Source organism: Leucoraja erinacea, chromosome 3 (genome assembly GCF_028641065.1).
Source record: "Leucoraja erinacea ecotype New England chromosome 3, Leri_hhj_1, whole genome shotgun sequence".
Taxonomy (NCBI): Eukaryota; Metazoa; Chordata; class Chondrichthyes; order Rajiformes; family Rajidae; genus Leucoraja; species Leucoraja erinaceus.
In genome coordinates this window covers 71656007-71666006 of record NC_073379.1, presented here as the reverse complement: position 1 = coordinate 71666006, position 10000 = coordinate 71656007, and the positions used below count along the sequence as shown (strand labels likewise).

The 10000-nt window shown below is 42.8% G+C and overlaps 1 protein-coding gene across 4 annotated transcripts in view; it reads right to left on the bottom strand.

Annotated features, from left to right (window-relative positions):
* hsd17b3 (hydroxysteroid (17-beta) dehydrogenase 3) overlaps positions 1–10000 on the bottom strand; it is a 65535-nt gene that overhangs the window by 18936 nt on the left and 36599 nt on the right. For all 4 annotated transcript variants that reach the window (XM_055632908.1, XM_055632909.1, XM_055632906.1 and 1 more), the window contains 2 exons: positions 9587–9668; positions 6604–6669 (listed from right to left, as the gene is read on the bottom strand). In XM_055632908.1, coding sequence (XP_055488883.1) covers positions 6604–6669; positions 9587–9668 — 148 coding nt within the window. The remainder of the gene's footprint in view (positions 1–6603; positions 6670–9586; positions 9669–10000) is intronic.

The window sequence follows — 10000 nt, the reverse complement described above, 5'->3', positions numbered from 1 at the left end:
ATATATACACATATATATTTATATATTACTAGACGAAGGGGAACCGGCAGGGGAGCCTGCAGTGTCACACACACACTATCCACTCCCACATGCACGAGTCAGGTGGGCCAGGAGCAAAGGCATTGTGATGTCAGCAGCTGGCCAGCGGTTATATTTAAAAAAAAGTCAGATTGGTGAACAATCTTAGTAAAAAAACTTGGGAAATAATTAACCAAATTTACAAAGGAGTGGATTTGTGAAATGATAATAGGCCTTTTTCACGGGGCGACTTGATGCAAGATGTAGCCAGAGTGAAGTGGTCGTGGTCTAGCACATCAAAAATAGTCTACCTGCCGACCTAGACCCACTGCAGTTCGCCTACAGAGCCAACCAATCCACAGAGGACGCAGTCTCAACAACACTGAACCTCATATTGTCACATCTCGATCGGAAAAATACCTATGCCAGGATCCTCTTCATAGACTTCAGTTCTGCTTTCAATACAATCATTCCGCAGCAGCTGGTGGAGAAGTTGGAGCTATTGGGGGTTGATGCTGGCACATGCAACTGGGTCCTGAACTTTCTGTCGCAACGGCAGCAGACAGTCAGGGTGGGCAGTAGGACATCAAAAACCATAGCCGTGAGCACTGGCTCACCCCAAGGCTGTGTCCTAAGCCCCCTGCTGACACACGACTGCTGACACACGACTGTACTGCCAGACTCAATCACAACTTCATCAACAAGTTCGCTGATGACACAACAGTGGTGGGTCTCATCAGTGACAATGATGAATCGGCGTACAGGATGGAGGTGGAGCTGCTCACAGGTTGGTGCAAATCCCACAACCTCATTCTTAACGTGGGAAAAACTAAGGAGATGGTGGTTGACTTCAGGAGGGCGGGGAAACAACACCATACACCTCTGCACATCGACGGAGCTGATGTGGAAAGGGTCAGCAGCATGAAGTTCCTAGGACTACATCTGTCTGATGACCTGACGTCCACGGCCAACACCACAGCTCTGGTCAAGAGAGCCCAGCAGCGACTTCACCCTCTCCGAAGACTACGTAAAGCAGGCCTCCCCACTACACACCTACGGACTTTTTATAGGGGGACTGTCGAGAGCACATTGACCTACGGCATCACTTCCTGGTTCGGGAGCTGCAAGGCGTACGAACGGCACCAACTAGACAGGATAGTGAAGACCGCCAGCAGGATTATTGGTGCTCCACTCCCCTTCCTGCTGGACATATACAGGAAGAGATGTATCAGCAGAGCCATCTCCATCATCAAAGACCCTTACCACCCATCGCATGACATTTTCTCCATCCTGCCATCTGGGAAGAGGTACAGGAGCATTAGCTGCAAAACCAGCAGGATGCTCCTCAGCTTCTTCCCACAGGCTATAAGACTGCTAAATGGACTTTGCCCCCTGCCAAGTATCGCGCACAAACCCCCACACTGCAGCAGAGCCACTGTTGTGCCGCTGCCGGTCGGAACGCCTGTTGAATGTTTAGTAGAGAGTTAAATTTGTTCATGATACATGTATTTTTTTTATTTCTATTTATTTTTCATGCACACTGAATGGACACTGGTTGAGCAACGTTTTTTTGTTTCCTCTGGGTATGTGAATACTCAGGAAATGACAATAAAGATATACAATACACAATACAATACAATACAATATCACACGATATAACGGGGGGGTAGACAAAGAGTTCCCACGGTACTCGGCATTTCTGTTATTTGTGCGAGTGACTTGTCCGTCTCCTGAGCTTTCCCGTTAAATCTTGAATGACATTGTAGACTGTCAAGTGTAATTAAATCATCACGTGGCACAAATTTTTTTTTTCATACACTATAAATATCCTCCCTTGGTTGAATTGGTATATACACACACAAAGCAGAGTTTTACTGTGTATGTGGGAGAGGGGTAGAAAGAGACGTACACTCACAGAGGCAGAGTCTCTCAGCCTGTGTGAGAGGGAGGGAGGGAGAGAGAGAGAGAGAGAGAGGCACACACAAGGTGGATGTGAAATCTCACCTGCAGCCAATAATCCTTCGTTTAAACCCTCAATTATGGATAAATCATTTACACAATGGGAAAGAACGGGAATCAAAACGCTCGGAGACCTGTATGAATTAGGGAAATTATTACCATTTCAACAATTACAACAGAAATATAACTTGAAAAATAATCAATATTTTAAATATCTTCAAATCCGTGACTATCTGAAAAAATATACAAAAGACTATTATAATATGCCCCCCAGACTTATTAGATGAAGCCATGAAGATAAAGGCTGAATCAACAAATCTAATATCATACATATAATATTATATTGAATATAGAAATACCTACAACAGATAATATTAGAAGAGACTGGGAACAAGAACTAGCTATAAAAATTTCAAAAGAGAACTGGGATAAACACTTATTATATGTGCATAAATGCTCGATCAACGTACGACATACTCTAATCCAATATAAAACATTACATAGACTATATTATTCAAAAACTAAAATAAATAAACTTTTCCCCAATGTCTCACCCATTTGTGATAAATGTCAGTTACAAGAAGCTAACATAGTGCACTTTTGTTTTCTGTATAAAAATTCAAAAATTCTGGAACTAAATATTTGAAATCTTTACAAAATTATTTAAAACAAAACTACTACCCAAAGTAGAATGGATCATTTTTGGAATATCGGAAGGTAACCCAGAATTAAATATGTTTCAAAGGAACTTACTTAATTATGGGCTAATAATGGGAAAAAAGCTCATACTTAAATTTTGGAAAAATGCTCCAATACCAACAACAAAAATGTGGATTTCAAACATGTTCGAAACACTACACTTGGAAGAGATCAGACTCCTCCTAGCAGGCAAAGCAGATCACTTCCAAAAGACGTGGTCTGCATTTATGGAACTATCACAAGCATAAGGTGCAATAATAAGTTAAAACATAAAGGCTACCAGGACCTGGTAATGGGGGGTATAAAATAATTTTTTAATAAAAACACGGTTGGTATATCCTTTTTTGCGGAGTTTTGTGTTACAATAGAGCGATTGATTTTCCTTTCTTCTTTTTTTTTTCTTTTCTTTCTAGGGTCTTATTTCTTTTCTTTACTTCCTTCTCTAATTCCTTCCCTAAGGGGTTCTCTTCTCCCAACACTTTCCTGCACCTTCACGATTCTTGCTTACTTTCCTTACTTCTTTTATTTCTATCTTTTATAAAGCTCAAAAAATGAAGTGGTACAATATAATGTAATAAGATATATGCAATGTATTAATGTGATTTACTGTACCGCTAATAAAAATAAAATAAAAAAAACTTTAAAAAAATAAATCTCACCTGCCTGTTTCAGTGACAGACACCCGCCGCCAGTAAATGAAGACACCCCCATCTGTCTCCCACTCCTCTCCCTCGATTCCCCCACCTTTCCCTCCCAACTCCAGTCCCGTCCCGACCCCCTGGGAAACTGAAGGGAGCAACAATTAACTGCTGCCTGCCCGCTGAGTTAAAGAGTTCCCACGGTAGTAAGACGATGTTAGTTGCGCCCAAGTTTAAATTTCCAACGTGTGTTTCAGAGTAAATCAAAAACTGTCTGAACCAGCAAGTTAGACACAAAATGCTGGAGTAACTCAGCGGGCCAAGCAGCATCTCTGGAGAAAAGGAATATATTCCATTTTTGGTCGGGACCCTTCTTCGGGATGATTGTAGGGGGGAACTGGAAGTAAGAAAAGACCGGGACAAATCAGGGCCAACAACAGATGACCTCAGCAGGGTATTTTGAAGAAGGGTCCCGACCCGAAATGTCGCCTAACCCTTTCCTCCAGAGATGCTGCCTGACCCACTGAATCACTCCAGCACTTTATGTCTATATTTGGTTCCCTGATAGGCCAATTGTTGGCTAGGGATAGTGTGATCCCAAGAGGGAACCAGCGTTGCAAACCTTGGACTGGTTAACCGACATTTACTGCATGGGGGAGGGGGGGGGGGGGGGGGGAGGGGGAGGGGGGGGAGAGAGAGAGAGTGTAAGTTACCTAAAATTAAATAATTCAATGTTCATAGTGAACACAGACACAAAATGTTGGAGTAACTCAATGGGTCAGGCAACATCTCTGGAGAAAATGAACAGGTGGCGTTTGTGTCTATCTTCAGTAAAAACCAGCATCCGCAGTTCCTTCCTGCACAATGGATCTCAGTGTCAAGTCTCTGACCCCCGTTGGCAGGCCATTCGGCCCACAGCCCGCCCAGCGATGACTAACCCATGTCACAGGGGGATGGTGTGAAGACGGAGTTAGACAGAGCTTGATTAATGTTACGGTTGGGGAATGGGCCATAATATGGCCAGGGAAACGCTGTTATTCGTGACTCCCCCTCCGCCCTTTCCCAGCTGTTCTCAATCGCACCCCTGGCCACACAAAAATGTATACTTTAAGAAGGAATACACGGAACATTTAAACTCAGAACGCTTCTAACAGAGTGAGCCATGTGAGCACTTTGATCATTCTCCCTGTATTTGCATTTGACAAAATAGTCAGAAAAAAATGTTTAAAAGTGTTCATACCTTTTGCTATGCCTAATTGGCCCTTACCTCTGCGAAAATAGTCTGATATTCGTAGGTGAAATGTCACCAACAATAATTGATTATGTTATTAATTGACTAATAATTGACTATTATTAGCAATTTATTAAATCTGACTACATGCGGCACAGTGGTAGAGTTGCTGCCTCACAGCCCCAGAGACCGGGGTTCGATCCTGACCATGGGTGCACTGGTTTCCTCTCACACTCCAGAGATTACAGGTTTGTAAGTTAATCGGCTTCGGTAACATTGTAAAATTGTCCCTGGAGTGTATAAGAACAGGTGGTCGGCGCGGACTCGGTGGGCCGAAGGGCCTGTTTCCGCTCTATATCTCTAAAATCTGAAGTTAGGTAATGTCTAAAGGAACTGGGGATGCTGGTTAATACGCACAAAAGGACACAAAATGTTGGTGTAACTCAGCAGGTAAGTCAGATCTGGGAAGAAAAACATAAAAAGCTGGAGTAAGTCAGCGGGTCAGGCAGCTTCTCTGGAGAAAAAGTATAGGTGGCGATTCGAATCGGAACCCTTCTTCAGACATCCTAATCAGAATTGAGTCTGAAGATGTGTCTCGTCCCGAAACACCACCTATTTTTCTCCAGAGATGCTGCTTGACTCACTGAGTTACACCAGCCTTTTGTGTCTGTCTTCGTTTTAAACCAGCATGTGCAGTTCACTCCTTTACATGGGTCTCTGGAGAACATTGATTGGTAGCGTTCCGGACCCTGCTTCGGAAAGGCATCGATCGCTGGTCGGCGAGGACTCCGAGTTGTATCTCTCAAAGAAGTATATGTGAAAAATTTCTCACGGACCATAAAAATGCGGGACCTTTCAGTAAAGTCCCTTTTAAAGATTATAGTTATTTTCTCATGAATAAGTTGATGTCCATATGCGGATGCAAATCTTTATTTTTTAAATTCAATCCCACAGAAGACAATTTTTACTCACCTTCTGTCCCCTCTGTCCAGCTTCCGGGTTCACCGTTCGCAGGAGTTCCCACGATACACGCAAGAGTCAGTACGGATATCACACTGGCCACTGCGTGCATATAATGTTGCAATATTCAACCACAAGTGTATAAGTCACTCTTGGAGAAATTCAAGCTTGTTTGAATTTTCTCCCGAGTCACCAAGTTACACGAGTACCTGCCGTTAGCCACGGTGGTCCACGGTGGTCCACGAATGCCGTACGGTTATCGCAAGAGGTTCCCACGATGTTCAACTATGGTTAACTCTTGCGTCAAGTCGCCCCGTGAAAAAGGGGTTTAAGGTAAATCATTTCACAAATGTACAGAGGCGTAGATTTCTAAAATTACAAGGAAAATCTCTACTGAAATATGTAAAAATTCCCCCGTTTCGGCGTCTGGTTATCGAGGAGATATGTTTCAAAGGCAAAATGACACACACACACGTTTTAAAAGTATACTAGTATATAGAAAGATGATATGATATGATATATATTTCTCAGCTTCTCAATCAAGGCTCATAATGGGTTTTTTTCAAAGTAACATGCCAAAGTGCAGATGATATGCTCCAGACTTTACATTTATCCTACAGCCGTCAATTGTGGCATTATTTGCATTCTATAACAGCCTACAAAATAAATTCAGATAGCAGTGCATTCTACGCTCGCTTTGAACAGAAGAACAGTGGAAAGAAGTCAAGAGTTCAAACAACCTTGGGTGCGTCTAAACCGCAATTATTGTCACAGGTGTCAGACTGGCCTTCTTGTGACTGAACCCATGGAAAGCAACTGGCCCAGATGGAGTCCCTGACTGCAACATCAGGACTTGCACAGACCAGTTGGGAGGAGTATTCACAGGCATCTTGAACCTCTCCATACTCCAACCTCCTACTTCAAGAATATCACTATCATCCTAGTACCAAATAAAAGTAAGGTAACGTGCCTTAATGACACCATTCAATGGCTCTGACATCCATCATTATGATGAAGTACTTCAAGAAGCTGGTCGTGGTGTACAATAACTCCAGCCTCCCAGCCAACAGTTTCTGCAAAGGGATAATCTATGCTTACCTGTATAATAATGTTCTTTGATCCATATTCTGCTTGACAGCCTCTGGAAAATCTTTCGATAAAGATCTGGCAAATCATTTAATGAAAAATCTAGAGAGTTATACATTCTTAAATGGTCCAGAATACTTAAAACAAAGAAATCAATTTAACAAATCTCCCCTTATTATAATATTTAAAAAATAAATCTCAAACAATAATCAATATGCACACGTCTATAGAATGTCTGGCTTAACATTCACAAAGATATAACATTGAAAATTAGATGTAGAATTTGTCTACTGACTGTTGATCCGCCAACATGCTGTGTGGAGAAATCATTCACAAGAGCCTCGTCGATTGTATCCACAATCATTTAATAAGGGAAAGTTGAAGACTTCCTTAATGGAAATGGGGCCCAGAAAAGGTAATACCAAGCTATTTTAATTTTCTGGGCTGCATTTGTGCACTCAGAATGAACCTATGCAGGTTGATTTTACTCAATTGACCGTGGTATTTTTTCCATCTCTTTCAGGAGACTGCATGGCTGGGGCAGCAGGGAATGGAATTAACACTCAATTTATTCTAATTCCTCATTAAAAGCATCTGAAATAATGGAAAGCAAATTGGAAAATAATTTGTTTTAAAACCAGAACTAAAAATTACGCTTACATTTACACTTACTGTCTATTTCAACAGACAGTTGATTATCAATATCAATTTATATCAATAAAATTGCAAATAACGGTTTCAGCTCATTAGGGTCAATAGACAATAGACAATAGGTGCAGGAGTAGGCCATTCGGCCCTTTGAGCCAACTCCGCCATTCACTGTGATCATGGCTGATCATCCCCAATCAATACCCCGTTCCTGCCTTCTCCCCATATCCTCTGACTCCGCTATTTTTAAGAGCCCTATCTAGCTCTCTCTTGAAAGTATCCAGAGAACCGGCCTCCACCACCCTCTGAGGCAGAGAATTCCACAGACTCACAACTCTCTGTGAGGAAAAAGTGTTTCCTCATCTCCGTTCTAAATGGCTTACCCATTATTCTTCAACTGTGGCCCCTGGTTCTGGATTCCCACAACATCTGGAACATGTTTCCTACCTCTAGCGTGTCCAAACCCGTAACAATCTTATATGTTTCAATAAGATATCCTCTCATCCTTCTAAACTCCAGAGTATACAAACACAGCCGCTCCATTCTCTCAGTATATGACAGTCCCGCCATCCCGGGATTTAACCTTGTAAACCTACGCTGCACTCCCTCAATAGCAAGAATGTCCTTCCTCAAATTAGGAGACCAAAACTGCGCACAATATTCCAGGTGTGGTCTCACTAGGGCTCTACACAACTGCAGAAGGACCTCTTTGCTCCTATACTAAACTCCTCTTGTTATAAAGGCCAACATGCCATTCGCTTTCTTCACTGCCTGCTGTACGTGCATGCTTACTTTCATTGACTGATGAACAAGGACCTCCAGATCCAGTTGTAATTCCCCTTTTCCCAACTTGACACAATTCAGATAGTAATCTGCCTTCCTGTTTTTGCTACCAAATTGGATAACCTCACATTTATCCACATTAAACTGCATCTGCCATGCATCTGCCCACTCACACAACCTGTCCAAGTCACACTGCATTCTCATAGCATCCTCCTCACAGTTCACACTGCCACCCAGCTTTGTGTATCTGCAAATTTGCTAATGTTACTTTGAATCCCTTCATCTAAATCACGGATGTATATTGTAAATAGCTGCAGTCCCAGCATCGAGCCTTGCAGTACCCCACTAGTCACTGCCTGCCATTCTGAAACGGACCCGTTAATCCCTACTCTTTGTTTCCTGTCTGCCAAACAATTTTCTATCCATGTCAGCACTCTACCCCCAATACCATGTGCCCTAATTTTGCCCACTAATCTCCTAAGTGGGACCTTATCAAATGCTTTCTGAAAGTCCAGGTACACTACATCCACTGGCTCTCCCTTGTCCATTTTCCTAGTTACATCCTCAAAAAATTCCAGAAGTCAAGAGAGTTTATTGTCATGTGTCCCAGATAGGACAATGAAATTCTTGCTTGCTGCAGCACAACAGAATAGTGTAGGCATAAATACAGATCAGATCAGTGTGTCCATATACCATAGAATATGTATATACACACATAAATAGACAGATAAAGTGCAATAGGCTGTAATAGTTCAGAGTTTGTTTGAAGTTGTGTTCAATAGTTTGATGGCTGTGAGGAAGAAGCTGTTCATGAACCTGGATGTTGCAGATTTCAGGCTCCTGTACCTTCTACCTGATGGCGGCAGAGAGATGAGTGTGTGGCCAGGATGGTGTGAGTCCTTGATGATGCTGGCAGCGTTTTGGATCTTCCCCACCACCGACATCAGGCTAACTGGTCTATAATTCCCTGTTTTCTCTCTCCCGCCTTTCTTAAAAAGTGGGATAACATTAACTACCCTCCAATCCACAGGAACTGATCCTGAATCTATAGAACATTGGAAAATAATCACCAATGCATCCACGATTTCTAGAGCCACTTCCTTAAGTTCCCCGGGGTGTAGACCTTCAGGCCCTGGGGATTTATCAGCCTTCAGTCCCATCTGTCTACCCAAAACCATTTCCTGCCTAATGTGGATTTTCTTCAGTTCTTCCATCACCCCAGAGCCTCTGGCCACTAGTATATCAGGAAGATTGTTTGTGTCCTCCTTAGTGAAGACAGATCCAAAGTACCTGTTCAACTCATCTGCCAATTCCTTGTTCCTTGTTCTTCACAGCTGCTTTTGCTCCGCTGCCTTAACCTGGCTGAAGGTGCAATATAATGAACACCTGGTTACCTGCCAGGCCTGTGATGAAGTTGCAATGCCAGAGTAGGAGTATGTTCGTGGAAAGCTCAGTCTTAATTACACTTCCAATACTTTCCTAGTGAATTGTCACCCCGGGTTCGAAGTAGAGGAATGCAAAAAACACACCGCATTTTGAAAAGAATAGAAATATAGAACCTCACCTTAGTAGATGAGTACAAACTGTAAAGGGGGCATGGGATATTTGCCACTCCAGATGAAATGTTCAGGATCAAACCCTTTTGTCTGAAAATATAGTATTTCAAAATATAAAATGGTTAAATGTGTAACACATAACTTTCATGATATCCAATGATAAAAAAGGATTAGAAGAGATGTGATATGAATTTTTAGTTACCTGCCGCAAGATATTTACAGGGCCGGATTTACCTATAAGCTAGACAAGCTTAAGCTTAGGGCCTCGAGGTCTAATGGGGGCCTCCGGTCAAGGCAGGACACCTACCGTTCAACTCTGGGCGGGCCCCCCTCTCTATCTCCCTCTCTCTCTGTCTCCCCCCGCTATCCGTGTCCGGGCCGCCTGGCTCCGCTCGCTCCTCATCCGCCGGCATGGCAGGCTG